The sequence below is a fragment of the Chanodichthys erythropterus genome, chromosome 3, assembly GCF_024489055.1.
Source record: "Chanodichthys erythropterus isolate Z2021 chromosome 3, ASM2448905v1, whole genome shotgun sequence".
Lineage (NCBI taxonomy): Eukaryota > Metazoa > Chordata > Actinopteri > Cypriniformes > Xenocyprididae > Chanodichthys > Chanodichthys erythropterus.
In genome coordinates this window covers 23,443,399-23,468,493 of record NC_090223.1, presented here as the reverse complement: position 1 = coordinate 23,468,493, position 25,095 = coordinate 23,443,399, and the positions used below count along the sequence as shown (strand labels likewise).

General features: G+C 37.9%; 1 protein-coding gene across 5 annotated transcripts in view; it reads left to right on the top strand.

Annotated features, from left to right (window-relative positions):
• adgrl1a (adhesion G protein-coupled receptor L1a) overlaps positions 1–25,095 on the top strand; it is a 197,876-nt gene that overhangs the window by 147,166 nt on the left and 25,615 nt on the right. For all 5 annotated transcript variants that reach the window (XM_067381431.1, XM_067381428.1, XM_067381427.1 and 2 more), the window contains 10 exons: positions 5,766–5,973; positions 6,244–6,508; positions 6,652–6,979; positions 7,541–7,843; positions 9,329–9,432; positions 11,782–11,967; positions 15,701–15,739; positions 18,123–18,303; positions 22,947–23,069; positions 23,779–23,984. In XM_067381431.1, the coding sequence (XP_067237532.1) occupies positions 5,766–5,973; positions 6,244–6,508; positions 6,652–6,979; positions 7,541–7,843; positions 9,329–9,432; positions 11,782–11,967; positions 15,701–15,739; positions 18,123–18,303; positions 22,947–23,069; positions 23,779–23,984 (1,943 nt within the window). The remainder of the gene's footprint in view (positions 1–5,765; positions 5,974–6,243; positions 6,509–6,651; positions 6,980–7,540; positions 7,844–9,328; positions 9,433–11,781; positions 11,968–15,700; positions 15,740–18,122; positions 18,304–22,946; positions 23,070–23,778; positions 23,985–25,095) is intronic.

Here is a 25,095-nt window from a genome sequence, read left to right as displayed (position 1 = left end):
TTAAAGGTGCCCTAGAACGTTCTTTCACAAGATGTAATATAAGTCTAAGGTGTCCCCTGAATGTGTCTGTGAAGTTTCAGCTCAAAATACCCCATAGATTTTTTTTTTTATTAATTTTTTTAACTGCCTATTTTGGGGCATCATTAACTATGCGCCCCGAGCTCTCAATTCTATATACAGTGCATAAACAAAGTTCACACAGCTAATATAACCCTCAAATTGAACTTTAGAAGATGTTCATCATGCATGCTGCATGCATGGATCGGATCATGTGAGTATAGTATTTATTTGGATGTTTACATTTGATTCTGAATGAGTTTGATGGTGCTCCGGGGCTAAAGCTAACATTACACACTGTTGGAGAGATTTATAAAGAATGAAGTTTTGTTTATGAATTATACAGACTGCAAGTGTTTAAAAGTGAAAATAGCGACATCTCTTGTCTCCGCGAAAACAGTAAGAAATGATGGTAACTTTAACCACATTTAACAGTACATTAGCAACATGCTAATGAAACATTTAGAAAGACAATTTACAAATATCACTAAAAATATCATGTTGTCATGAATCATGTCAGTTAATATTGCTCCATCTGCCATTTTTCGCTATTGTCCTTGCTTGCTTACCTAGTCTGATGATTCAGCTGTGCACAGATCCAGACGTTAATACTGGCTGCCCTTGTCTAATGCCTTGAACATGAGCTGGCATATGCAAATATTGGGGGCGTGCATATTAATGATCCCGACTGTTACATAACAGTTGGTGTTAAGTTGAGATTCGCCTGTTCTTCTGAGGTCTTTTAAACAAATTAGATTTATATAAGAAGGAGAAAACAATGGAGTTTGAAACTCACTGTATGTCATTTCCATGTACTGAACTCTTGTTATTCAACTATGCCGAGGTAAATTAAATTTTTGAGGGCACCTTTAAGTAAAGAAAAATGTGTTGTCCTGATTCAGTATCTGCTGTCAGATGAGATGTTTTCAGGCTATGTGTCAGTATCGTTATTCTAACATTATTTTCGTAACTTGGTGTGAAATAGAAATTCTCTCACCTCCGAAAAATGAACTTTTCTGTCCTGTCAGATGTATACTAAGCTCGTAGCGCATGCTCTTCAATTGTGCAAAAAGTACCAGTAAATTACATAACTGGTACTTTGTGTGTTAGCTGGGAAGGATTTGTATGCAGGTATGATGTTCATTCTTTTCATCAGTAGCAGCTTCCATATGTTTCATTAACAGTTTGTGTTAGTTATTGTGTATTTACCTTGGTAGTTGTTTCCGTAACCCTAAACTTGTGTTAACCCAAACTTTGTGTTATTTTATGTTTTTAAATGACTCTGGTGGCTCATACCAATTTACTAAATTGAGGACTGCTAGACCTGTTTAAATAGCCCAATATAGCCTTTGATAATAATCAGTGTTAGTCATATTTTTTATATTTGTGTGTATTTTATGTAAAGTGGGATGGTACTTGTGCATGTGTCAACCATTTTTGTGAAATACATTTTCTTGGTTTTTACTTGATTATTGCTTGAGATGATCAAGAGATGTATTTTGTGATGTTTTTTTGGAATAGTAAAGGTGTCTATAATTATAGGTAAAAATTGAAATAACTCTAGCACGCTGAACTGCAGCACACAGAAGCCCAGGCCGGGTTGGGTCTTTTAGTGTTCCATAGAGATGGAGGTGCTAATTCACTTCTTACTCAGGATTTAAAAACAGTAGGGAGTTGGTTTCAGTCCTAGGTAAGTGTGACTTACCAGGACATTGTTTTTGCAGCAAACACCACAAGATATTGAGGTGAGAGCGGTTTAGTGACCTCAGCCTGGTGTAGATTGACAAGGATAATTGCACTCTGTATGTTGGTCATTTTTCCAATAGTTTGGTCGGATTGTGTTAAAATTCTTGTTTAAGACAGTGAGCCAGAGCCTAGTATACAGTAGGGAACTGAGCTGCCAGAGAGCACAGGTCAGATTTAATGAATTCTCTCAGGTCACACTGTGTGTGTGGGAGTGTGTTTCTATGGACTGAAAAGTCCCACACATACACACTCATTCCTATCTCTAGTCTCTGTAATTATCATATCCGACATAATAAGCCCTTCGTTACATCCCTAATAAAGGAAATAAAGAAGCTCTAGTCTAGAAAGACATTCAGCGAGAGAGAAAGACACAGCCTTTATCTTAAATTAGAGCATGCTGTGCTGTTTGTGGACAGCAATCGCTTGAGCGTTGACAGCGCAGCAGCTGGGGTCGGTGCAGTGTGTGTGTGTGTACGTGTGCATGTTTGTGGGTAAGTTGCTTGTATCACCCTCCATGTAGTTGAGCAGACACTTGGACAGGCTTCCGGGAGCTTTTCTCAGTGTAACCTAGATTACAGCCCCTGGCATTAATACTGCATAAAGAAAGCTTTAACCCTGTGACACGGTATGGAGTTTTCAACCCGACATGCGAGGCTCAAATATTACTTCCTCCATAGACTCTGACTCACAGTGTATATGAATGACCCTTCTTGGCCTGTTCTGTTGGTGACTGTTTGGGGAAAGTGTGTGCTTGTGTGTGTGTGTCTGATAGTGTGTTGCATTTGTCCCAATTTCTTTTAAAACTCAGGGTGCTCGTTCTTTGTTTTATGGGTCACCCATATAGAACGGGTCAATACAGTGCATTGCCGTTCCTCTCAGGAAAGCACTGCCTCCCTACTCTTAGACGAGACTATTAATATGCTTTAGTTCAGAGATGCTGATTTGTTTGTTCCTCTTCATAGTTCCTATTGTAGATTGACATTTTTCAGTGACAATGGTATTAGTAGTCTAAATACTGGAGTATGTAAGAGGATTGTTTCTGTATTTGTTGAGAAATTGTCAGACAGCGGTAGTTTAAATTCCACTGGATTGGACCTGTAGAGAAACAGTGGAATTTAAACCATCTTGCTTCCCAACACAAGCTGCTTTATGCTGGTTAGTGCTGGTTTAGTGTGAGGATAAGCATAGCAAAACTATGCTGGTGAAGCTGGATGACCATTATGATCTTTCCGGTAAAGTTTATTGACCAAAATGTTTTAAGATAGTCTGTTGGGATCACCAGCACATGTGTGAATGTTGCAGGTGTCTTTTGTACATGACTATAATTGTAATATTTGCCCAGTTTGATAACTTTGTGTTCAAGTAAATTATACCATTTTAAGTTCAAGTCATACATTTTACGAGTCATACCAATCTGTTTTCTTGGAACATGAAACCAACTATCATTCTACAAAACCCAGACTGAGCACTTTAAAATTGAAGGCCATTTATCATCTTGACCAAGATGGTCTACCAGGGAAAAAGCAGGTTCTCTGAAAATCTAAACTAGTGTTTCCTAACCCTATTCCTTGAGGCACAGGCACACCAACAGTACATAGTTTCAAACTATTTCTAATCAACTCCACCTGATTCAACTCATCAGCTACTTAGAAACTCCAAGTCTTAAAATGATTAGACATAATGTGACAAAATGTGTACTGTTGATGTGCCTCCAGGAACAGGGTTGGGAAACACAATCTAAATTACCTTGACTAGCTTGGACCATAGACGTGCAGTTTACCAGTCGGTGAAACTATTCGTACAACATGATCTTTCTGGTTCAACTGACTGACCAGACAGTAATGCTGTCCAAGTTCTTTATGATGCCTGGTGAGATTAGCATCAAAATGATGGAGCTATACTTGTTTTCTCAGCAGGGCATTTCTAAGAAGAGTTAGTGCTTATTTCGCCTATATTATGATTATGGAATTTTTTTACTGCTTCTTCAGGATGAAGACTGCACTTTAGGTTCATAATTCATTTATCTTAACCTAAAGGTATTTCTGTAGCTATCAACCAAATTATAACAATTATCTGTATGGTGTGCATGGGTGTGTGTCTCTGTGTGCATGTGTATCATTTACTAATTACAAAACGCCTTTCAGTTTGGCTCTCAGTTTCTCATCTTTGGTGTATATGTGTGTGAGTGTGTAGCAACAGTATGTACTGGCTGTCTGGGACACACATAGCCTATGTCAGGAAAACCCAACTAGCTTATCCCCCCACCCCCCCGAGATGTCCTCACTATCCACACATGCTCACAGCAGTCCCTTGTGACGTCACAGTACTGATGATGTCTGCTTTCTTTTTCCATAGACACCCCCAGCTCCCTTTCCCCACACCCCCCAGCAGTAGATATATTCTCTCAGGTCCCATGCTCTCTCAGTCTGGGAGTGAGAAACTGCGTCAGCCAGCTAATTCACACCAATCCCAGGTGAACGACCTCCTTCGGAGTACAGAGATACAGATTGGTGTGTGTATGAGTGTGTGTGTCTTGATCAAGTACCCCTAGCAGATAAAAGTTGAGCACTGCAGTTGTTTTCGTACATGACTGGCATCCCAACATTCGTCCTTAGTCAACATTAAACATACACACAGACACAAAAACACATTGTAACATTACAGCTGTCCTTTGTGGCAAGCAAGTACCAACTTTATACAGAGGCCTTGTCTCAAGTGGCACATTTAATGTGGACTTGTAGTAATATAGCCTATATGACTTTTCTACAGATAATAGGGTATCCCATTGGTCATTTTAAATTTCAAAAGGGTCACAATGCATGTTCCCTTTGAGGCTGCTTGGTGCCCTTGGTGCATACATTTGTTCACATGTATACTCAAAGGAGGACTGCGGGTACCATTTGGGCCACTGATGTAAGAAAACCCTGCTGGAAAGTCAGTGCCATACCAGCTGAAGGTGGTAAGGCTGGTTTGTTGCTAGATTAAGGTGGTCTACTAGGTCTAACTTTCTTGTCCTAGGTGGTCTGCCAAGTTTAAACCAGGTCCATTCATCTGCTAAATAACTGTTTCCCAAAACTGTTCATGGGTTAACCCCAACACTGCACATTTTTTCTTGCTAGTCCAAAACACCTAATTCAAGAATCCAAGACCTGAAATTGGTGTGTTAGATAAAGGTGACATCCAAAATGTGTCCTGTTGTGGATAATCCAGCACTATAGTAGGGAAACACTGTGCTAAAGAATCTAGACCAGATTGGACCAGCTAATAACCATAATTTTCAATTTGGTACAGTTTGAACAATATGAAATCAGAGCCTGTTTTCCCTGTTGGTTTGTGGAACAGGGTAACTGGCTTGCTGCAATTCCAAAGTCTAACGGCTCTGACCAAGATGGTTCACCAGCATGAAACCAGGTACACCAGTCAGAAGTCCAGCTAACAAACTATCTATGCCAGTTTGCTCCTTAATGACCACAAATGATTGGTCAATCTTGAAACAATGTAAAATCAGCTACCATCAGGAGCTGGTGATTTTCCAGCAGGGAAGATGAAGTGGGGCAGGGTTTAAAAAATGATTTCTAGCAATGTATGAGTACCAGCAGCCAGGATTGTGTCATCTCCCCTCACCAGCCTTTAGTTCATTGTGCAGATACTTGACTAATGAACATTAACACTCTTTCATTAGAAGAATGGTCATTTATCTCATGTCCTCTCTCCCATTTCTCTTTTCCTCTTTCTTGCTGCCTCATTGTCTTTCATATTATCGTCCCTCATGGCCTCACACCAACTCCCCTTTTTTCTTTATCCTCCATCTATCCATTTGTCTTCCCATCAAATTTCTTCTCTTTTTAATCCTATCACCATCATTATGTGTATTATTGCTGTCCCCTCCTTGTTATTTCATCTATCCCTCTCTTTCTCTCCCTTTCTCTCTCACTCCTGCTCTCTCTCTTCCACGTCTCCAGTCTTTGTATGTCCTGGGACTCTATTAAGGGTGCAGGCAGCAAGTTTGCTGCAGGAGGCGGAGCATCAGTCGGGGGCATGGTGTAAGGATCCCCTCCAGTCTGGCGACCGTCTTTACGTCATGCCCTGGACTCCGTACCGCACAGACATGCTGTACGAGTATGCTTCATGGGAGGACTTCAAGCAGAATCGAGCCACAACCACTTACAAGTGAGTGGGGACAACAGCTTGGCTCTACAACCAATGACCATACCTATGTACAGTCTACAAAATAATATATTTTTTTTAAAACTTTAGATTCAGCCAAATGTTTTTGATGTATAGAGTTATTGAGTTCTTAAGAAGGGTTCTTGAGATTATTTTTGTTACATTATAGATTATAGATTAATTACATTTCAGATTGTCATATTGATTATACGTATCCTTCCTTGACAAGTTTTTCATTTATAGCAATCCATCTCAAATATCGTACTCCCACAGGCTGCCAAATCGTGTGGATGGAACAGGCTTTGTTGTGTATGATGGTGCTGTTTTTTACAACAAGGAACGCACACGAAACATTGTGAAATACGACTTGCGCACACGTATCAAGAGTGGAGAAGCCATAGTTAATAATGCCAACTACCATGACACCTCACCATACCGCTGGGGGGGCAAGTCTGATATTGACCTAGCGGTGGATGAAAATGGTCTATGGGTCATCTACGCTACCGAGGCCAACAATGGACGACTGGTGGTCAGCCAGGTCAGTGTCACTGAACAGTGCAATTTAAGATATTGGATTTCAGCTGAGATCAGAATTTCGATTTCATTTTCCAGAACTGTGGAGTAATCAAATTGTTGTATCAGACTTGAAATCTGAACACTTGCCTTTTTGCTGTCTTTCAGGTTAACCCCTACACCCTGCGCTTCGAAGGAACCTGGGAGACCAGCTTCGATAAGCGACTGGCATCCAATGCATTCATGGCATGTGGTGTTTTGTATGCCGTGCGCTCTGTTTATCAGGATGACGACAGCGAAGCAGGTGGAGATCTGGTTCTGTATGCGTACAACACAAACCGAGCACGGGAAGAGTCTGTCCACATTCCCTTCCCCAACCCCTACCAGTATGTGTCCTCTGTGGACTACAACCCAAGAGACAATCAACTTTACGTCTGGAATAACTACAATGTTCTGCGCTACCCCCTAGAGTTCGGCCCACCGGATCCCACCGCTGGTAAGTGACAGAGAAAGAGTGAGATCAGCGGGAGGCAGAGGCTAACAGACAGTTTGATCTGTTAAGTGTCAGCGTTCTGTTAGTGTTCCCCTCTGTGTCTTCAATACATTGTCTTTATGGTTTAATTAGCAGTGGTCATTAGCGTTTTGTCAGATCAGAAAAAGAATTCTAATCAATTATTCATTCTCATCTTCTCGCCATGAACATTCTCTGTCTGTCTTCTCTCTCTATCTCTATCTCTCTTTCTCCTCCTTTATTTTGCTCTATCCAGTCCTCAGGGGTACTGTAGGAACATATAGTCATGCATTAAAGACTAACAAATGCTCCTGCTGCTTTAGTTATCTTCTTACTAACTTTCTCATATTCCTTTTGCAAGACACATCAAACGTTTAGGATTTCTTTTCTTTTATTTTGTCTTCTTTTTTCATCTTCATCAAACATGTGCCGACATTCTCGCTGACACTATAGGTGTTCTGAATCTGCTTCTCTGCCTCTTGCGCTCTTGTTGCCTCAGTTTCAATTTTCTTTGCATTCCCGTCTGTCGTTCTCTCTTGCTCTCAGGTCCACTAGTCACCACCCAAATGAGCAGCAGCACCACCACCGCAGCAAGACCCGTCACTTCCAGCTCCATCCCCTCAACCATGCGACCTCTGCCCCCGACCGCTCACCCGATAGGGGCTATCAACAAAGCACCAGATCTGCGACCTATCACTGCCACCGTACCGGTGACTCGCAGACCCTTGCGCGTCCCACCCCAGGGCCCTGAGCTTCAAGTGTGCGAAGCCAGAGTATCCAGAGGGGTGCAGTGGCCCGCCACCCAGAGGGGGGAGACCGTAGACAGACCGTGCCCTAAAGGATCACTGGGTGAGTAGTAAATGATGGTGTGACTGTTTATTGAGAGATTAAAAGTATAGATGCTTTCACAAATGGCAATCCGAGTCCTAGTTCTTGCCAGTTCTGACCTCTTCACTTGATTTCATTCTAAAAAATTCCCAGCCCCCCTCCCCCCAACTGATAGTTGAACGGATATCTATTGGGGTATAAATACTATGGCAGAATGTCTCAGTGCTGCTTGACGTTTTAACGTGTTGCACTTGATTACAACATAATGTAATGGCAGAGGGAATCGGCTTTACAGGAAGGAAGGGTGTATGATGTTTATGATATAAAGGTCACGCAATGTTTGTTGAGACAGCTCTTCATATAAGTGTTTGTTTTGTTTGGTCTACCCATATTGTGTCTCGGTTTATGTACACATCTTTGTGTATACGCCCATTTCTTTGTATGGAGAGCTTGCTTCCTTCTCCTCCACATCTCTATATTCTCTCCAGCTGGCAGGTCCTCTTGGGAGTCATAGATAAAAGGCAGTCCCTTGCAAATGAAGGAGTGATCTTCAAACTCAGCATGGGTTGTCCCTGCGAAACTGCCGAATTAAAAAATGAGCTGCTAGACACAGTACAGACGACAACAACCCCCGTCCCCCTCCTTATTTCATACAACCGCTGCATCAAATGCCTCTTTCTTGTCGTGGGAGAAAAGCATTTCCTCCCTCTGTTAGCATCTCTCTCTCATAGCCACCGACAAAATGCTGTCTTTCTTCTGTCACCTTTTTTCCATCACCGAAATGACAGACAAGTTAAATTAGCAGCGGCTTTAATTGGTGAATCCTGGCAGATCCTTCAAAGCCAATCTATTGTGGATGAAGGAGTGGAGAGGAGAGAAAAGCAGACAGCGTATGAGAGTGAGCAAATGAGAAAGCGAGGGAAGGAAAACTCCCGGTGTCTCTGATCTCGCTGTAGCTGCTATAGTGCTGCTTCACTCCTCAATAACATTTCCTCTCTCTTTTTCTCTTTCTCCCTCTCTTCTTTTGAGCTATTTGTGTTGTGGTTGCTGGAAAGGCCTGCCGTTTGTTTGATCCCAGCATGTTGTCCTCTCTGTGAACTCAGCTAACTAAACAACTCAACTTAACTGAAAATGAGGAGTGGCAGAAGGTGTCTCCCTCGAGGTGTTTTCTCAGCATTCAGAGGCGCTGATGGGATGGCCGTGCCTGGTGTGTGATCTTACACAAGTGTGTGCAAGAGTGTGCGATGGCGTTCATGTGTCAGCAAACTCATTTCCACAGAAAAAAAGTGTTTTTTCGTGAAAGGTTTCACAGTGAAGCTCTGAGCAGTACTCTCGCTCTTTCTTACTCTTACTTTCTTACTTTCCACACGGACTCAATATTTGTATTGTATAGATTATAATTATTTCTATCTGTAGTCTTTTTTTCTCGAAACCATGCCGTTAACCTTTAGTAAATAAAAAGACATTATCTCTCTCCATCCTAACATCTGCTCTTGTGTTTTTTAGGCATTGCCTCCTTCCAGTGTCTAGCTTCTCCTGTGCTGTGGAACCCTCGCGGCCCTGATCTAAGTAACTGCACCTCGCCGTGGGTCAACCAGGTGGCCCAGAAGGTGAGACCACTAAAAAGTTAAGGCTTGCTCTGACCCCCCCATTCCCTGTTCTGCTCTGTCCGCTACCTCAGCTATTATCATTCCGGCCTCAGCTCACATTTCCGCACATAGGTCATTCTTTTGACATGATTTGGAATAAAATCTCTCTATTCTATCTATTTCTAAAAGAGAGTTTAAAAGCATCTCAGGTGAAAGTCACACTGCACTTACACATCAAGGACTGTTTGTTCTGCTTTTCACATATTACAAAGCTTGCAGTTTTTATTTTAAAACATTTTTTGACATTTTTTTTCCCCCTGTTGTCTGGTTACTGCATATTAGTCAAAAATGTTTTTGACTGTGTATTAGTCAAAAAAAACAAAGACAGTTAAAATGTTAAATGTAAAAATTGTCTATTAGTCACTCTTTCTTTGATCCATCATCTTAAATGGTCTTCTGTTACTTTAAGACTACTAGAATGAAATTAGCTCCAGTTTTTTACTGATGTTTGCTCTTTACTGCAGGTTTGTTCTCAGGTCTGATATAGTTTGCACTGCCTCCTAATAAACTAGTTGATGTGATGTCTGTCATTAATGTTAATCAAAGAACAAAGATAACAGAAAATTGTAGCTTTAATAAGGAATAATCTAAATTTAATTGATAAATTATGCAGTGAAGAATCTAAATTGTTTGATAACATTATTAATTTTCTGTATATTTCTTACCTGTTAGACAGGTTATTATGGGTTTGTGTTAGGATTGTTTAACGCTCATGGGTTGGGAAACGCACCGTCACATTTTGCTGGATTTTTTTCACATAGCAGCAAAATCAAATTAATAAATACTTTTTTTTGTCATACAGACAAAAGTAATACATCAATTGAAACTAAAGAATGTATTGTTATATTTGTGTACAGTCACATTAAAAAACAAAATGTGCTTTTTGCAAAATAAAGAAAACTAACATGATGCGCAAGCTGCTGTCTCTCTTTCTGATAGTCTTAAGAAAATGAACTGTAACTTAGTGAATACTAACCACACAAACATGAGACATATGTCTAAAGAAACATTGAATTGTCAGCTTTTAAATAATGTTAATAAAATCAAAAACAAATATTCTTTGTTTATATAATCTGTTTGAAAAGAGAAGAATATCAGTCGTTCGCGAGTCATCTCATTACCCGGAGAGTGGGCACTATTCAAATGCAAATTCTGAGGCGATCAATGCAACAGAGAGTGAATGCCTGCATTAGCTCGGAAAAATGGATCAAGCTTAGTCAGATTCATGTACGTCGTTTTGAGATGCAGTGAGGAATAATTCTGGAAGAATTTGCCTGAGAGGAAGAGCACTTTCAATTTCATTTTTCAATTTTGATTGACTTAATTTTTTTTTTTTTTTCAAACCCAAATAAATGTTGTAATTGATAGCTTTTAGTTATACTGTAATGTTGAATGTCTATTATTAATGTTTTTTGTTTGTTTGTTTTTTAGAGACATTAGTACCAGTATTAGTATCAGTGATACTGGCCTTCATTCATAAAAAGATGCCATTAAAAAAATAATAATTTATATATTAATTTGTTTTTAAAAACAAATACATACATTTGGAGAATAAATGTGAAATTATATAAAAATGATATAAAAATATTAAAAACTCCAATGTTTTTAATCACGAATAATTACAGAAAAGAAGTGCTATTAATTACTTAAATTTTTAATAGATTGACAGGACTAATAAAAACTAAAAATGAAAATGAAATAAAAAAATACTACATTTAAATATTTATATTACCAAAACAGCAACACTTTATAATAACTGCATGCAATAAATCATTAGTTAAGCATTAGTAAATAGTCAATTCATCATTTATATAGCATTAATAGACATTAGTAAGCAGTTTATAAATACAGCTGTAAATGCCTTGTTTTTTATTTATATGCATATTTTATTTATGTATTTTATTTATATGCATAATTTATCATTTTTAAATTAAGTAAACCATTTTTTTTTAATGGTAATACCATATTGTACTTTAATGTACTTTCAAGTACCTTAAAAACACAATGGTATATGTTATTTTTCTTATACTAAACGTTACATGACACATTTGCTTATTGCACATTGGCATATATGTTTCTGCTGTCATATCAAGTGTGCAATTTTATCATGTTTCATGCTTTCGTTTTATCCTTTTTGTTTTTTTTGTAATAGCTTGATTTAGAGAGTCATTAAAGATTTGCTGTCTTTTGTCTGTGCGTTCAGCAGAATAAACCCAGAAACCCCCAGCTCACACCCCCACAGCGCACAGCAGGGGTTTAAGCTTTAGAGACCAGACTGTGTATGTGTGTGTGTGTGTGTTCACTGTGTAGATAAAAAGCGGAGAGAATGCTGCAAACATCGCCGCTGAGCTGGTGAACCACACGCAGGGCCGCATTCACGCTGGTGATGTCAGTTCCTCTGTCAGACTCATCGAGCAGCTATTGGATATATTAGACGCACAGCTGCAAGCACTCAGACCCGGGAATAAGGAATCGGCAGCCAGGAACTATAATAAGGTGACAAATGCACACACGTACTCACACACACATTTGCCCTTTAAACAAACCCTTCATGTTCTGTTTGCTGCCACATCAGTGTGCACAGGAATACCCTCTCAACTCATACCCTTGACATGAATGGAGGCTCAGCATATACCTATTTCTGTCTCACTTATTTCCCCCTTTTGAATGCTTTAGTAGCTCATTTTCAATTGAAAAAAGTTATTATATTAATGAAATATTAATAATTATTCATAAAAATAAATTATGATGAATTATGAATATTTGGATCAGTTAATTGGATTAAATTGCTGTAGCTATAGCTTAATCAATATTACAATCAATTAATCAGTTAATCCAACAGACACTCAGTATTGAATATTAATTCTGAGAAAAATGTATTTTTCATTACCAAAGAAAAATTATTCTTTCTTAGCATGTACAGTGTTTTTGAGCGTGTGACAAGACCAGGAATCATTACATTGACATTGTTGCAAGCAGAGAATCAGAACCAAATATGTATTGTGCACAAGTTTTATTAACTAAATCACAAACTCAACTAACATAAAAAAAATAATTAAAAAAAACACAGACACACAATCACACATACATGGGTAAAATGGAAAATGATAGTATGAAGCCAAAAATGGAAACAGGGAATGATGCAATGGAAAAGAGTCATTAAACCATGAAAAGAGCCACCAGTTTCTGATTTTCAAAACACCTCATTAAGAGGATTTTACTGCTTATCCTAAACCTCTGTTTAGTTAAAGTATTCAATAATTGCAGTGGAAGCAGTCTGTTGTTCTGAACAGGGTCTTGTTGATTCCGTGAAACAAAGGTGTTGAAGTTGCAATCAGTTTCCTCTGCGTTGAATAATGAAATGATGAAAGCACTCACTTCACTTAATAAACTGAGGTTAAACCACTGGAGTCACATGGAGTACTTAAATGATGTCATTCCTACCTTTCTGGACCTTGAAAATGGTAATTGCGTTGGATATCTATGGAGGGACAGAAAGCTCTCAGACTTCATCAAAAATATCTAAATTTGTGTTCCGAAGATGAACGAAGGACTTACGGGTGTGGAATGAGACGAGTGTAAGTAATTGATGATAGAATTTTCATTTTTGGGTGAACTAACCCTTTAAATGAGCATTAATGATACAAAATACCATACAAAAGACAGTACACAATGTCCTGGGATGTATGTTCATTTATAGATCAGTTTGTCTATAAATTAGTGCAGGAAAATCTGTTTTAAGGCTGTGGGTCTTTCATATGGCTGTTGCTTTTCAAATTTTCAAGCAATAAACAGAGTCTTATCTAATAGTAGCCCTGGTAACTGAGGCCTTTCCTGTCCTTTTGGCTCTTTTGGGTGATTGGCCATTAATAAAAGTGGGCTTTGAAGCCTGTTTTTTAAATTTAACAAAACATTATGTGTCTGATTTGTCTCGGTTGTTACAAAAGAATAATTGACCCTTGAATGGGCCCTTGAATTATTAGAAAAAATAATGCACAGCTGAGGTGGTAATGCAGTCATGATCCGAAGCGGAGTAGTTGTTAAAAAAGCCCAGGGAATACTTCTTTTTCTGAGTTCCACTCCATCTCACACACAGTCGTGTCCGCACAGTTTTCAAAGTATACCAAAGTCCCTTTCAAGGAAAGTCTGTTCACTTTGCAATGCCTCCACTATTTCTGCCATCTAAGACTAAGTCCTTACTACTTGAATAGTGAATCCTGAACTAAAAATTAAATAACATATTTCAAATCATCAACTGAACTTCCGTTTTTGTGGTAGCTCTGTATGTTTCTATGGCATTGCTATTGAAGAGTAATTAGCTGGTGAAATGGATTTATTCACTGTAGAGTTAATGAAAGCTATCATCAGCATTGTAACGTTTAAAGCAGATGTCACAACAAATGTCAGTAGACCGGGGAGATTTTAAAACAAACCGTTGATTCAAGAATCTGTAAGATCTTACCTTCATGCTGTGGAAATACAAACAGGAAGACAGAACACAACAAGCGCAATGCTGAAAAGGGGCGGGGCTATAGCAACCGGAGCTTCTGAAGGCAGCTGCAGTGACCAGATGACTTTAACAATCAGCAATTGTCTCTCTTATTTAGAAGGCGGGACTTATCACGCCATATTGCACGTTGCACTTTCTCTCGTTCATAAGTAGTATGAGTGCATATAATTGCTTTTTAAACTCTACAAGACGTCAGAGGGCAGCACTGAGTCATGTCATTTACTTGGAAAGATAGAGGAAGAAATGTAGCTGGTCCACCATTGCAGGCAATGAACAAGAACCAAAACAAAAACGATGGAGAATGGATATGCTGCTTTGTTTATTGTTCTTGGAACAGCATGTTTATTAGTATCGCTCTTTCCGCACTCCTCTTCGACTACTGCACAATACATCAAAACTGTGTATTGCCACCTTATGGACTTTTCTGTCTCATCATTCACCTTGTGCATGCGTGCCGTATGTGCAGCATTATTCTGCGTTACCACGCCTCAAGACGTTATTCAAATGTTTTGTTTCAAGGTTTTTGTCCTTAAAATGTTCTTGTGTGTAGGACTAATTTCTTATGCATTTCATCCCAAGCCTCCATTACTAATTCCAAAATGTAATTTTAGAGCTAGTAATAGAAGCTTGAGACATTGTTATGCTTATTAAAGGGTTAGTTCACCCAAAAATTAAATTTCTGTCATTAATTACTCAGCCTCATGTCGTTCCAAACCCATAAGTCCTTCGTTCATCTTTGGAACACAAATTAAGATATTTTTGATGAAATCCAAGAGGACAACTCATTTCCACATTCAAGGCCCAGAAAAGTAAAGTAGTCAATGTGACATAACATTAAGGTTGAACCACTGAAATCACATTGAAACTGTCTTGAGTACTTTTCCCGGCCTTGAATGACGGTAATTTCGTTGCTTTCAATTAAGGATAATTTTTTTTTTTTTTTTTTTTTAAACCTCTTGGAATTTGTTAAAAATATCTTAATTTGTGTTCCGAAGATGAAAGAAGGTCTTATGGTTTTGAAATGACATGAAGGTGAGTAATTAATGACAGAAATGTTGTTTTTAGATGAACTAACCCTTTAATGAATTTATTACAGAGAGCAAGAGAGATTAAGCATATGTGAATTATCTGCGTCTGTGCGACTCGACTCTTCAGCAGCAACATCTCTGCTAATAGCAAACTGCTTTAAGAACACTTTAACTGCTACTACCTCGATACTGAGAAATGTACGATACTGCAGGTGAAGGAAAGCGTGCTTTCCATAGATAATTAAACGTAATTTAATAGGGAAAACATGGAAATAGTTTGTCATTTGTTTCACATAGTATGTTATATCTATTTGCTTGGTTGGTGTCTATGTGGGATATATATATATATATATATATATATATATATATATATATATATATATATATATATATATATATATATATATATATATATATATATAATCCAAATCGAATCTAAACTTGTCAGCTGAACATCATGCAGTTTTAGTTGGATAGAAAACAGTTGGTTGATTTCTATAACGTTTAACACCTTTTTTATAAAAACAAAAAACAAAAAAACAAACGGACTACAAAATAAATATCATAGATACAAATTATTATTATTATTATTATTATTATTATTATATAGGCTGCATTAGATCTCGACTGTTGAACATGACTCTTCTGCATGAATATGTGTAACAGAAAGCTGTTCCATTGTGTCTTGCAGTGGCAGAAGCGAGAGAGGACCTGCCGGGCTTATGTTCAGGTATTGTGCAGCGTTATCTGTATGAGTTCACAGACACACTTCACCTCTCGTATCTCTTCTTATCCTCCGTTACACTGCGCACATATACTGATGCTCGATTCCTATCCCGCGACTGACTGTGAACATTTTATGACAACACTTTCTGGGAAGCCTGTATATAAAATGCTTTTCAAAGATATTAATATACATTCATAAAGTCGTTATGCATCTGGGCTTTCATCACACATCTGGGCTGTTCATCTGTGGTCCTGAAGGGCCACTGTACTAAAATACTATAATGAAATAAATAAAATATGTCTAATAGTTTGGAGTAATACTGTTTTACACGTCAACATTAACGACCCATGATTTGCTACTTGCTAGTTGGTTGCAGGTGGTAATACTTCTCAATGTGCAACATGTGTCTTCTGTTTTTTATTTATTTATTTATTAAAGGTGCCCTAGATTCAAAAATTTAATTTATCTTGGCATAGTTGAATATCAAGAGTTCAGTACATGGAAATGACATACAGTGAGTCTCAAACTCCATTGTTTCCTCCTTCTAATATAAATCTTATTTGTTTAAAAGACCTCCGAGGAACAGGCGAATCTCAACATAACACCGACTGTTACGTAACAGTCGGGATTAATATGCACGCCCCCAATATTTGCATATGTCAGCCCATGTTCAAGGCATTACACAAGGGCAGCCAGTATTAACATCTGGATGTGCACAGCACAATATTAACTGACATGATCCATGATATCATGATATTTTTAGTCTTTCTAAATGTTTCGTTAGCATGTTGCTAATGTACTGTTAAATGTGGTTGAAGTTACTATCATTTCTTACTGTATTCACGGAGACAAGAGCCATCATTATTTTCATTTTTTAAACACTTGCAGAATGTATAATGCATAAACACAACTTCATTCTTCATAAATCTCTCCAACAGTGTAGCATTAGCCCGTTAGCCACAGAGCACTATCAAACTCATTCAGAATCAAATGTAAACATCAGAATAAATACCATACTTACGCGATTAGACATGTTGCATGACGAACACTTTGTAAAGTTCCATTTTGAGGGTTATATTAGCTGTATGAACTTTGTTTATGTTGTTTAAGGCAAGTGCGAACTCTTGGGGCGTGGAGCACGAGATTTAAAGGGGGCGCGTACCCTGAATCGGCGCATTTATAATGATAGGCAGTTAAAAAAATTAATAAAAAAAAAACAAACTATGGGTATTTTGAGCTGAAACTTCACAGACACATTCAGGGGACACTTAAGACTTATATTACATCTTTTGAAAACATGTTCTTCGGCACCTTTAATTTTATTATTATTTCAGCTCAGTTTCCTTGACTGTAAACTGTAAATTTGAAATGCATATACACCTCTGTTCAAAATATTGGGATCAGTCAGATTTGTTTAATTCAGCAAGGATATATTACATTGATCAAGTGTGAAAGTAAAAATGTATAATGTTTAAAAAGTTTTCTATTTCTAATACATGCTCTTTTGCACTTTCTATTCATCAAAGACTACTAAATTTCACAAAAATATTAAGCAGCACAACTGTTTTCAACATTGATAATATTAAGAAAGATAATAGATGACAATTAAATAATAAAGAGCATCAAATTATATCAGAATGATTTCTGAAGGATCATGTGACACTGAAGACTGGAGTAATGATACTGAAAATTCAGCTTTGATCACAGGAATAAATTACATTTTAAAATATATTCAAATAATATTATTTTAACAGTTATTTAACAAATACAGTTTATAAATATCACTTTGGTGAGCATAAGAGACTTTCAAAAACATTAAAATGTGTTTAATGTTTAAACAGTGTATCTGCTAAAAGTAAATTGTGAACATTGTGAATGTTTGAGAGTGAAGTCGCATATAGAGCAGAATGCACATTTTGATTTCATGGGCTCTTTTAACATGCTACCGTGAAGTATTAAATTATATTATATTGTTGGTTACTTTTAATGAAAAGATATAATGCATTACAGTGTGGCATTATGACCGCATTCATAATGCATAACATATACAGGCTTCCTAGAATGTGCCATCCATATTTTTTATTGCATATGCCTACCTCAGATGAATTTTAACTGCGGCTGGTTTGTTTTTGCCTTTGTGTGTGTGTATGTGTGTGAGCGAGAGAGAGAGTGAGAGACTTCTAGCAATGATAATGCTGTACGTCTTGCCCAAGGCTTTCTTTTAGCGCTCATGCCATTTATAATGGCCTATAAGATGTTGCTCCTTAGTAGAAATAAATTTCATCCGTTACATAAGATTCACAGAAAGCCATGATTAGTGATCTTTGATGTCAAATGTAATTCTAATGAATTGTAACTGTATATTTGTTTATGTATGTGTGCGTAGGCGGTTGTGCAGACCGTAGATAATCTCTTGCGTGCCGAGGCTTTAGAGTCATGGCAGGACATGAACAGTACGGAGCAGGCACACACTGCCACCATGCTACTGGACGTCATGGAGAAGGGCGCCTTCCTGTTGGCCAATAACATGTACAATAATCATTTCTCAGACCATGCTGCCAATGTCGGTGAGTAACTAACTTAAATCTTTATTCTGAGTTGTCTGTATTACAGTGTAATTATACATTTAAGTACTGTGTAATAATAATTTACTACATGTGTTTACTATAGTGTATAGAGGGTTTGGTTTAGGGTTAATTGCATGTAATTATGCATAATTTATAGTTATTACTACAGTAATAAAGTGTAAAGTGTTAGCAAATGTTTATGGCTCTTTCAAAAACGTGACAATTTTGTGTTTCAAGATTGTGGTTTTTCCATTAGCAAGCTATTTGTTCCCGAGTGATTTAGTAGCAGTGTAGCGCAACTAAATGTTACATCTCTGTTTGTTGTTTCGTATCCTGCCCACAGCTGTTCAGTCAAGCAAATACACTGTCCTAGAATGTTGTCTCACCCTGAGGAAGCATTGGGAAGTCTGATTCATTATAGGGAATTATTCATTCTAATGGTTCATTTAATTGATATGTTTAAAATATTGATTCAGCAGTCGTTACTCAGTTATGTTCACTTTTCTTTTCTTTTTTTGTTAAATACTGCTATTTATTACCTTTTTAATTGTTGTTTATTTTTGTATTTATTATGACTATGTTCAAGACTTTCATCATTTTTTTTTTTTTCTTAAAAAAACTGGTTGGTACGAATTTAATGGTTTTTGAAAGAATTCCCTTATGCTCACCAAGGGCAAGGCCATATTTATTTGATCAAAAATACAGTAAAAACTGTAATATTGTGACATATTATTACAATTTAATAAATGTATTCTATGTTAGTATATTGTAAAATGTAATCTATTCCTGTGATGTCAAAGTTGAATTTTCAGCATCATTACTCCAGTCTTCAGTGTCACATGATCCTTCGGAAATCATTAAAATATGCTGTTTTGATGCTCAAATAACATTTCTTATTATTGTCAGTGTTGAAAACAGTTGTGCTGCTTCATATTTTTGTGGAAACCGGCATACACTTGAAGAGTTTAGTTCCAAAACGCAATAACTCCATTTTGATTAATTTGAGTAAAAAGGTGTTACAATGAAAAGATGAAAACCACTATTTCTGTTTCAAACTTTCGCATAGCATCTTTTGGGTATAAATACATTAAAAATTCAAATCTACATTTTGATTTTAAAAACTTTTTTTTTTTTTTTTTTTTTTTTTTTTAAAAATGCAATAAATCCATGACACTTTTTTTTTTTTTTTCAAAATGCAATTAATCCATCAATATAAAAGTTATTTTTCAAATTGAAAATACACAACAAAGTATGTTGATTCACATATATGATAGAGCCTAAACTTTGCCAATATTTATCTTATATTCAGGCATTTTACTAAAAATACATTAAAAAAATGGCTTTTTAAAAAAGCCTTCAATGTTTACAGTGGGTGGAATGGTGCGCTGTGATTGGTTGAGCGGATATATCGCATTCTGCAGAAAAAGGAGAAAGGGAGAAAACATGACAGAATAACACGATGGATATCACATTTTGTGCAAAATTAATGAAATTACTTTTCCATACCGACCAGATACAATACTGATTTTGGCGGAAACTCAAATTTCGATTTTTTTGAAAATGCCGTTTATCGCGTTTTGGAACCAAACTCTTCACTTCTTTCTTTCAGGATTCTTTGGGCTTGTTTACACCTGGTCACTTCATATTTCAGTTTTCTCTGATAGGATAGCTATCCAAACATGAAAAGATAAATGTAATGTGTAAATGCCCTCCGAAACGCATTCGAGACGGATTTAAATCCGATCACTCAAACCACTTCTGGTGGTGGTCTGACACTCATTCCAAATTAAACGAAACTGACAGATATGACAGTCGCAGATGAGCAGCTGAGTATCTCTTCAACAAGCCGACATGGAAACTGCTGCAAATTAAACTGAAAGCAAGTTTCAGATGCTCAAAACACAATCATCTTTATTAAAAGTAATGAGACTAAATTATCTCAACAGTGCTGATGCCACTGTTTCTCCTATCACAGTCTTTTATCTTGAAATTAGCTGATGATAAATAAAATGCAGCTCATATCTGTTGCTTTTGTTGACGCAAACTCCATTAAATTTGGATATAGCGCAGAAATTAAAGATCAAATTTATATTCGCTTTGTGGAGATGAAGTGTAAATGAAGTGTAAATGAACATAGTTTAAATGGAACCGTTTTAACAAATCAGATACGCTACACTTCCCCTCGGGGGAATCATTGCTGCCATTTTGAAGTACGTTCCACTTTGTGAAGTGGATGAGTTAAGTTTATATGAACAGACCCTTGTTCCCTCGATTTTGACAGAGGGACGAGTCTACTTCATATGTACACTTCAGGCAGCTCCATATCCCACAATGCAACACGATTGTGACATCACCGCATATCGCGTTTGATTTACCCCACCACAAACAACTCGATGATATATATATATATATATATATTTTAAATATTTAAAACACACATATATACATATAGAATGCTACAATAAACAATTTTGTAAGGGAAAAAATTAAACAATAAATAAGCTCCATAGTGGATTCCAAGTGATCTAGGGCTTAGGACGTTCCAATTCAGCCCATTGCAAAGTTTCCACCAGTAGTGTGCACTCGTGCAACGTAAAGGCTGATTTATACTTCTGCGTCGAGTGTACGCCGTAGCTACGGCGTAGGCTGTGCGTAGTGCGTGTAGCATACAACGCAGCCTGACGTGCACCTCTTCAAAAATGTAACAACGTGTCAATTCTACGCGGACCGCAAGCACTCTGATCGGTCTGCTAGAACCCTTCCCTCGGGTCAAAAGACTGGCGCGGAGCACTCGGAGAAGAGCGAGCACTTTCAACTTCACTATGAATGAAAAAACGCTCTGTTTCAGGGGACACATACAGTTAAACTGCAACATTACCTATTTGCCGCTCCTATGCCGTTTCTGTTTGTAAGCTTCTCTGACAATGTACATGACGAGCTGCTTCTTCTTCGGCTTTTGTTTTGATCCTCAACATGACCGCAGACACTGCCTCCTAGTGGTCTGCATGCACGTCGACACGGACAACAACGTAGAAGTATAAATGAAAACAGACACATAGCCTATGCCGCAGAGGCTCCGGCGTAGGTCCGACGCTGAAGTATAAATCAGCCTTAAGCAATGACGTACATCTGAGTCAATGACACTGAGGGAAGTTAGCAAGGGAAGGGCATAAAAAACCCAACTGGAACGCAGCCTCAGTCTAAAGCTAGTCTCTAGAATAACCATCATGTTCACACACAGCGCACACAACGCCTCTGCACTTACTCCCACTTTTCCCCACCTTCCGTTGTCAGTTGTCAGTTAATAAATAGGAAAGCAAAGTTACTGGCGTTACTTATTTGAAAAAGTAACTCAGATATTACTATAATGCGTTACTTTACTAGTTACTTGAAAAAAGTAATCTGATTATGTAACTCGTGTTACTTGTAATGTGTTACCCCCAACACTGACTATTATAAGTAACTTTGCAACTACACTTTGCAACTACATGTCAACTAGCGTTCATTAATTTGCAACTAACCCTCATTAGAATAGTAGGATTGTTAGTGTAACAAATGTAGGCTAGTAAGAGCTGTGCGTGTAAACCTCACTCCCCTGAACTCAAGAGGTGCTCTAGTGACTGACGCTAGAGACTGCAGTCTTTAGCCTCCTTGTTAGAGTGCCTGATGCCCATGCGGATGGGCCTGGTTCGCATCCCGCTTGGAGCATGCAGGTGCGAACTGGAGGGGCTACATTGGTGCCATGACCTGGATGGGAGTGAGGTTTAGGGGGGTGAGTGTAACAGACGTAGGCTAGTAAGAGCTGTGCATGTAAAGTCTCTAGCATCAGTCGCTAGATCACCTCTTGAGTTCAGTGGAGTGAGGTTTACATGAACAGCTCTTGCTAGCCTACATCTGTTACACTCACCCCCCTAAACCTCACTCCCATCTGGGTCATGGCAGCAATGTAGCCCCTCAAGTTCGCACCGGCATGCTCCAAGCGGGACGCGTCTGCATGGGCGTCAGCCACTCTAACAAGGAGGCTAAAGACCGCTCACTCCCCTGAACTCAAGAGGTGCTCTAGCGACTGATGCTAGAGACTGCGGTCTTTAGCCTTCTTGTTAGAGCACCCGACTCCCATGCGGACAGGCCTGGGTCCGCGTCCCACTTAGAGCGGGCAGGTGCCAACTGGAGGGGCTACGTTAGGTTAGGGTTAGGTTTAGGAATAACAATAAGTTGACATGTAGTTACTTCTAGTTAGTAGAATGTCCGTTGGGGAGCATCAAAATAAAGTGTTAGCAGATATTGACCAGATATTTCTACCTATACTCTAATGACTGCTAGTTACTTATAGTATTACTTATAGTTAGTAGAATGTCTAAAGTGGACCATCGAAATAAAATGTTACCAATAAAAGTGTTAATTTCTTTCTTTCAAATAAAACATCTTACTGAGCCCAAACTTTTAAAAAGTAGTGTATAATGTACAGTATAATATAAAAATGGCTTAAATTTAGAGTGCCCTGTTAAATAGCTTCAGTGTAGTTAGCAACTCTTTTAACAGCTTTTAACTTTTCCAAATGGGTAGCTTTATTGTAACCTTTCAAGGATTTTTAATGTGTTGCAGTTCAGACTCTCAAAGTGTGTATCTTTGTGTGTCTTTAGATCTAGAGGTGCGTGTGCTGAACACAGAGACGGATTCTCAGGATTTGTCGTTCCCTCAGAACGGTCCCAGTGACACCATCATCCAGCTCAGGGCTTCCACCTATAAACAGTACAGCCGCAACGGTCAGTCACAGCTGCGTCTCTCTCTCTTTCTGTACCCCATCCATTACCATCCATGGCTCTTCCATGTGCAGTTTCACTGAAGCTTAGCAAAATTTCCACTTTGGTTTACATGGTTATTGGTTGATAATAATAAACCTAATCAGATTAACAAAAGCGCTGAGACTATTTCTTCCCTGATGGTTTCTTAACGGCGCTCTTAATCGAACAGCCCGAGAGGCGACTAGATTACTATCATTTTCAGGCTGACAGCGCAATCTTGGCTCTCTTTTCTTCTGCTTCTCTCCTTCCTGTCCCCTCCATCTCTTAGCCATCTTATCCCGCCATCATCTCTCCTACTCTTTGCTTTTTTTCCCGCCACTCCTGCGTTTTGCCTCTTTTTGAAGGTGCGCCTTCGTTCGCTGCTTCTCAGCGGAGGCAAGTCGGGCGGGGGAAGTGAGATTAGTATGATTGAAACAAACGCACATGAAATATTCATACGGAAGAAACGGAGTGAGTGAGTGCTGAAGAGATGAATGTTACGTTGCCCTCCATATTAAAATTCCTTCATCCCCTGATCACTCACTCACCCCCTCCCAGTCCAAATCATTTTAACCTTCACTCATTTTACTCCACCGCTCCCTTTTTCCTCTTAGTTGTTATTCATATCCTTCTGCCACTCAATAACACTCTCTTTCTATTTCTTTTTTTTGTGCTGCGTTTCTCCATACAGGCCAGGTTAAAGTTGTTTTCGTGCTCTATAAGAATCTGGGCCCTTTCCTCTCCACTGAAAACGCCACTGTGAAGATGGAAATGGAGGCGGGGCCAGGCGGGCGGGGCCTGGCGGTGAATTCACACGTCATCGCGGCATCAATCAATAAAGAGTCCAGTCGTGTGTTTCTGACCGACCCTGTGGTGTTCACACTTAGACATTTACAGGTAAATTTAATGCACATAGACATACACATGCAATAAACTGTCAAGCCATCTTATATTAGCTACTCTCAAACATGGGGTCTTATTCATGAAACATCAGCAGAACGAGTTTCGGTGTAAATCATTTTGTAAAAAGAACAAAAAAAACTAAACTCAGTGATTATTAATTGATGATCACTATTCCTAAAACTACCTGTTCTCAGACCATAACATAGTACGTCATGTACCTTTCAAAAGTTTGGTTTGGGGTCTTTTTTTTTTTTTTTTTAGCAAGGACACATTAAATTGATCAAAAGTGTCAGTAAGGACATTAATAATGTTACAAAATATTTATATTTCAAAAAATGGTTGAACTTTCTATTCATCAAAGAATCTTGAAGAAATGTATCACAAATATATTACGCACAACTGTTTTCAAAATGATTAAAAATAAGAATTCTTTCTTGAAAATCAGCATATTGGAGAAATTCAGCTTTGACATCACAAAAATAAATTGCGTTTGAAAATATATTACAGTAGAAAACAGTTATTAATGATATTACATTTTTATCAAATAAATGCAGCTTTGGTAACCATAAGAGTCTTATTTGAAAAAAAAATAATAATAAAAAAAAAACATTTATAGACCCCAAGCTTTTGAGTGGTAGTGTAGATTGATCATTTTAAACAAAAACATAAATATGTATGTTTTAAAGAAATATTACTCCTGAGTGATGAAAAAAAGATTTTAAAAGTCGACCTCTTTTTATGAGGTTTCACAGCTCTACTTTTCGTCAATGCCTTCAGATAATTATAAATATTTGATAAAGTTAATTAAAACCACACACCTTTACAGTGTCTATCTTTTTAATTGTGCGTATTGATTAATAGAGTATAATTTCTGTCACAACCATGATATGTGAGCTACTTTACTCAAATTTTAAAGAAGGGTAATATTCATAATTTAAGTAACTAAATACCAACACAACAAAATAGCCCCTTCATTTAATACACGTTTGCAAAACACTGTACTGGTATTTTGTCAGCATAGTAAGCTGAAACCACCACCCTGTAGCCTCAATCCATTCAACAGTGTGACTGCTACATGTGTCTACATATTTATAATGAATATTTG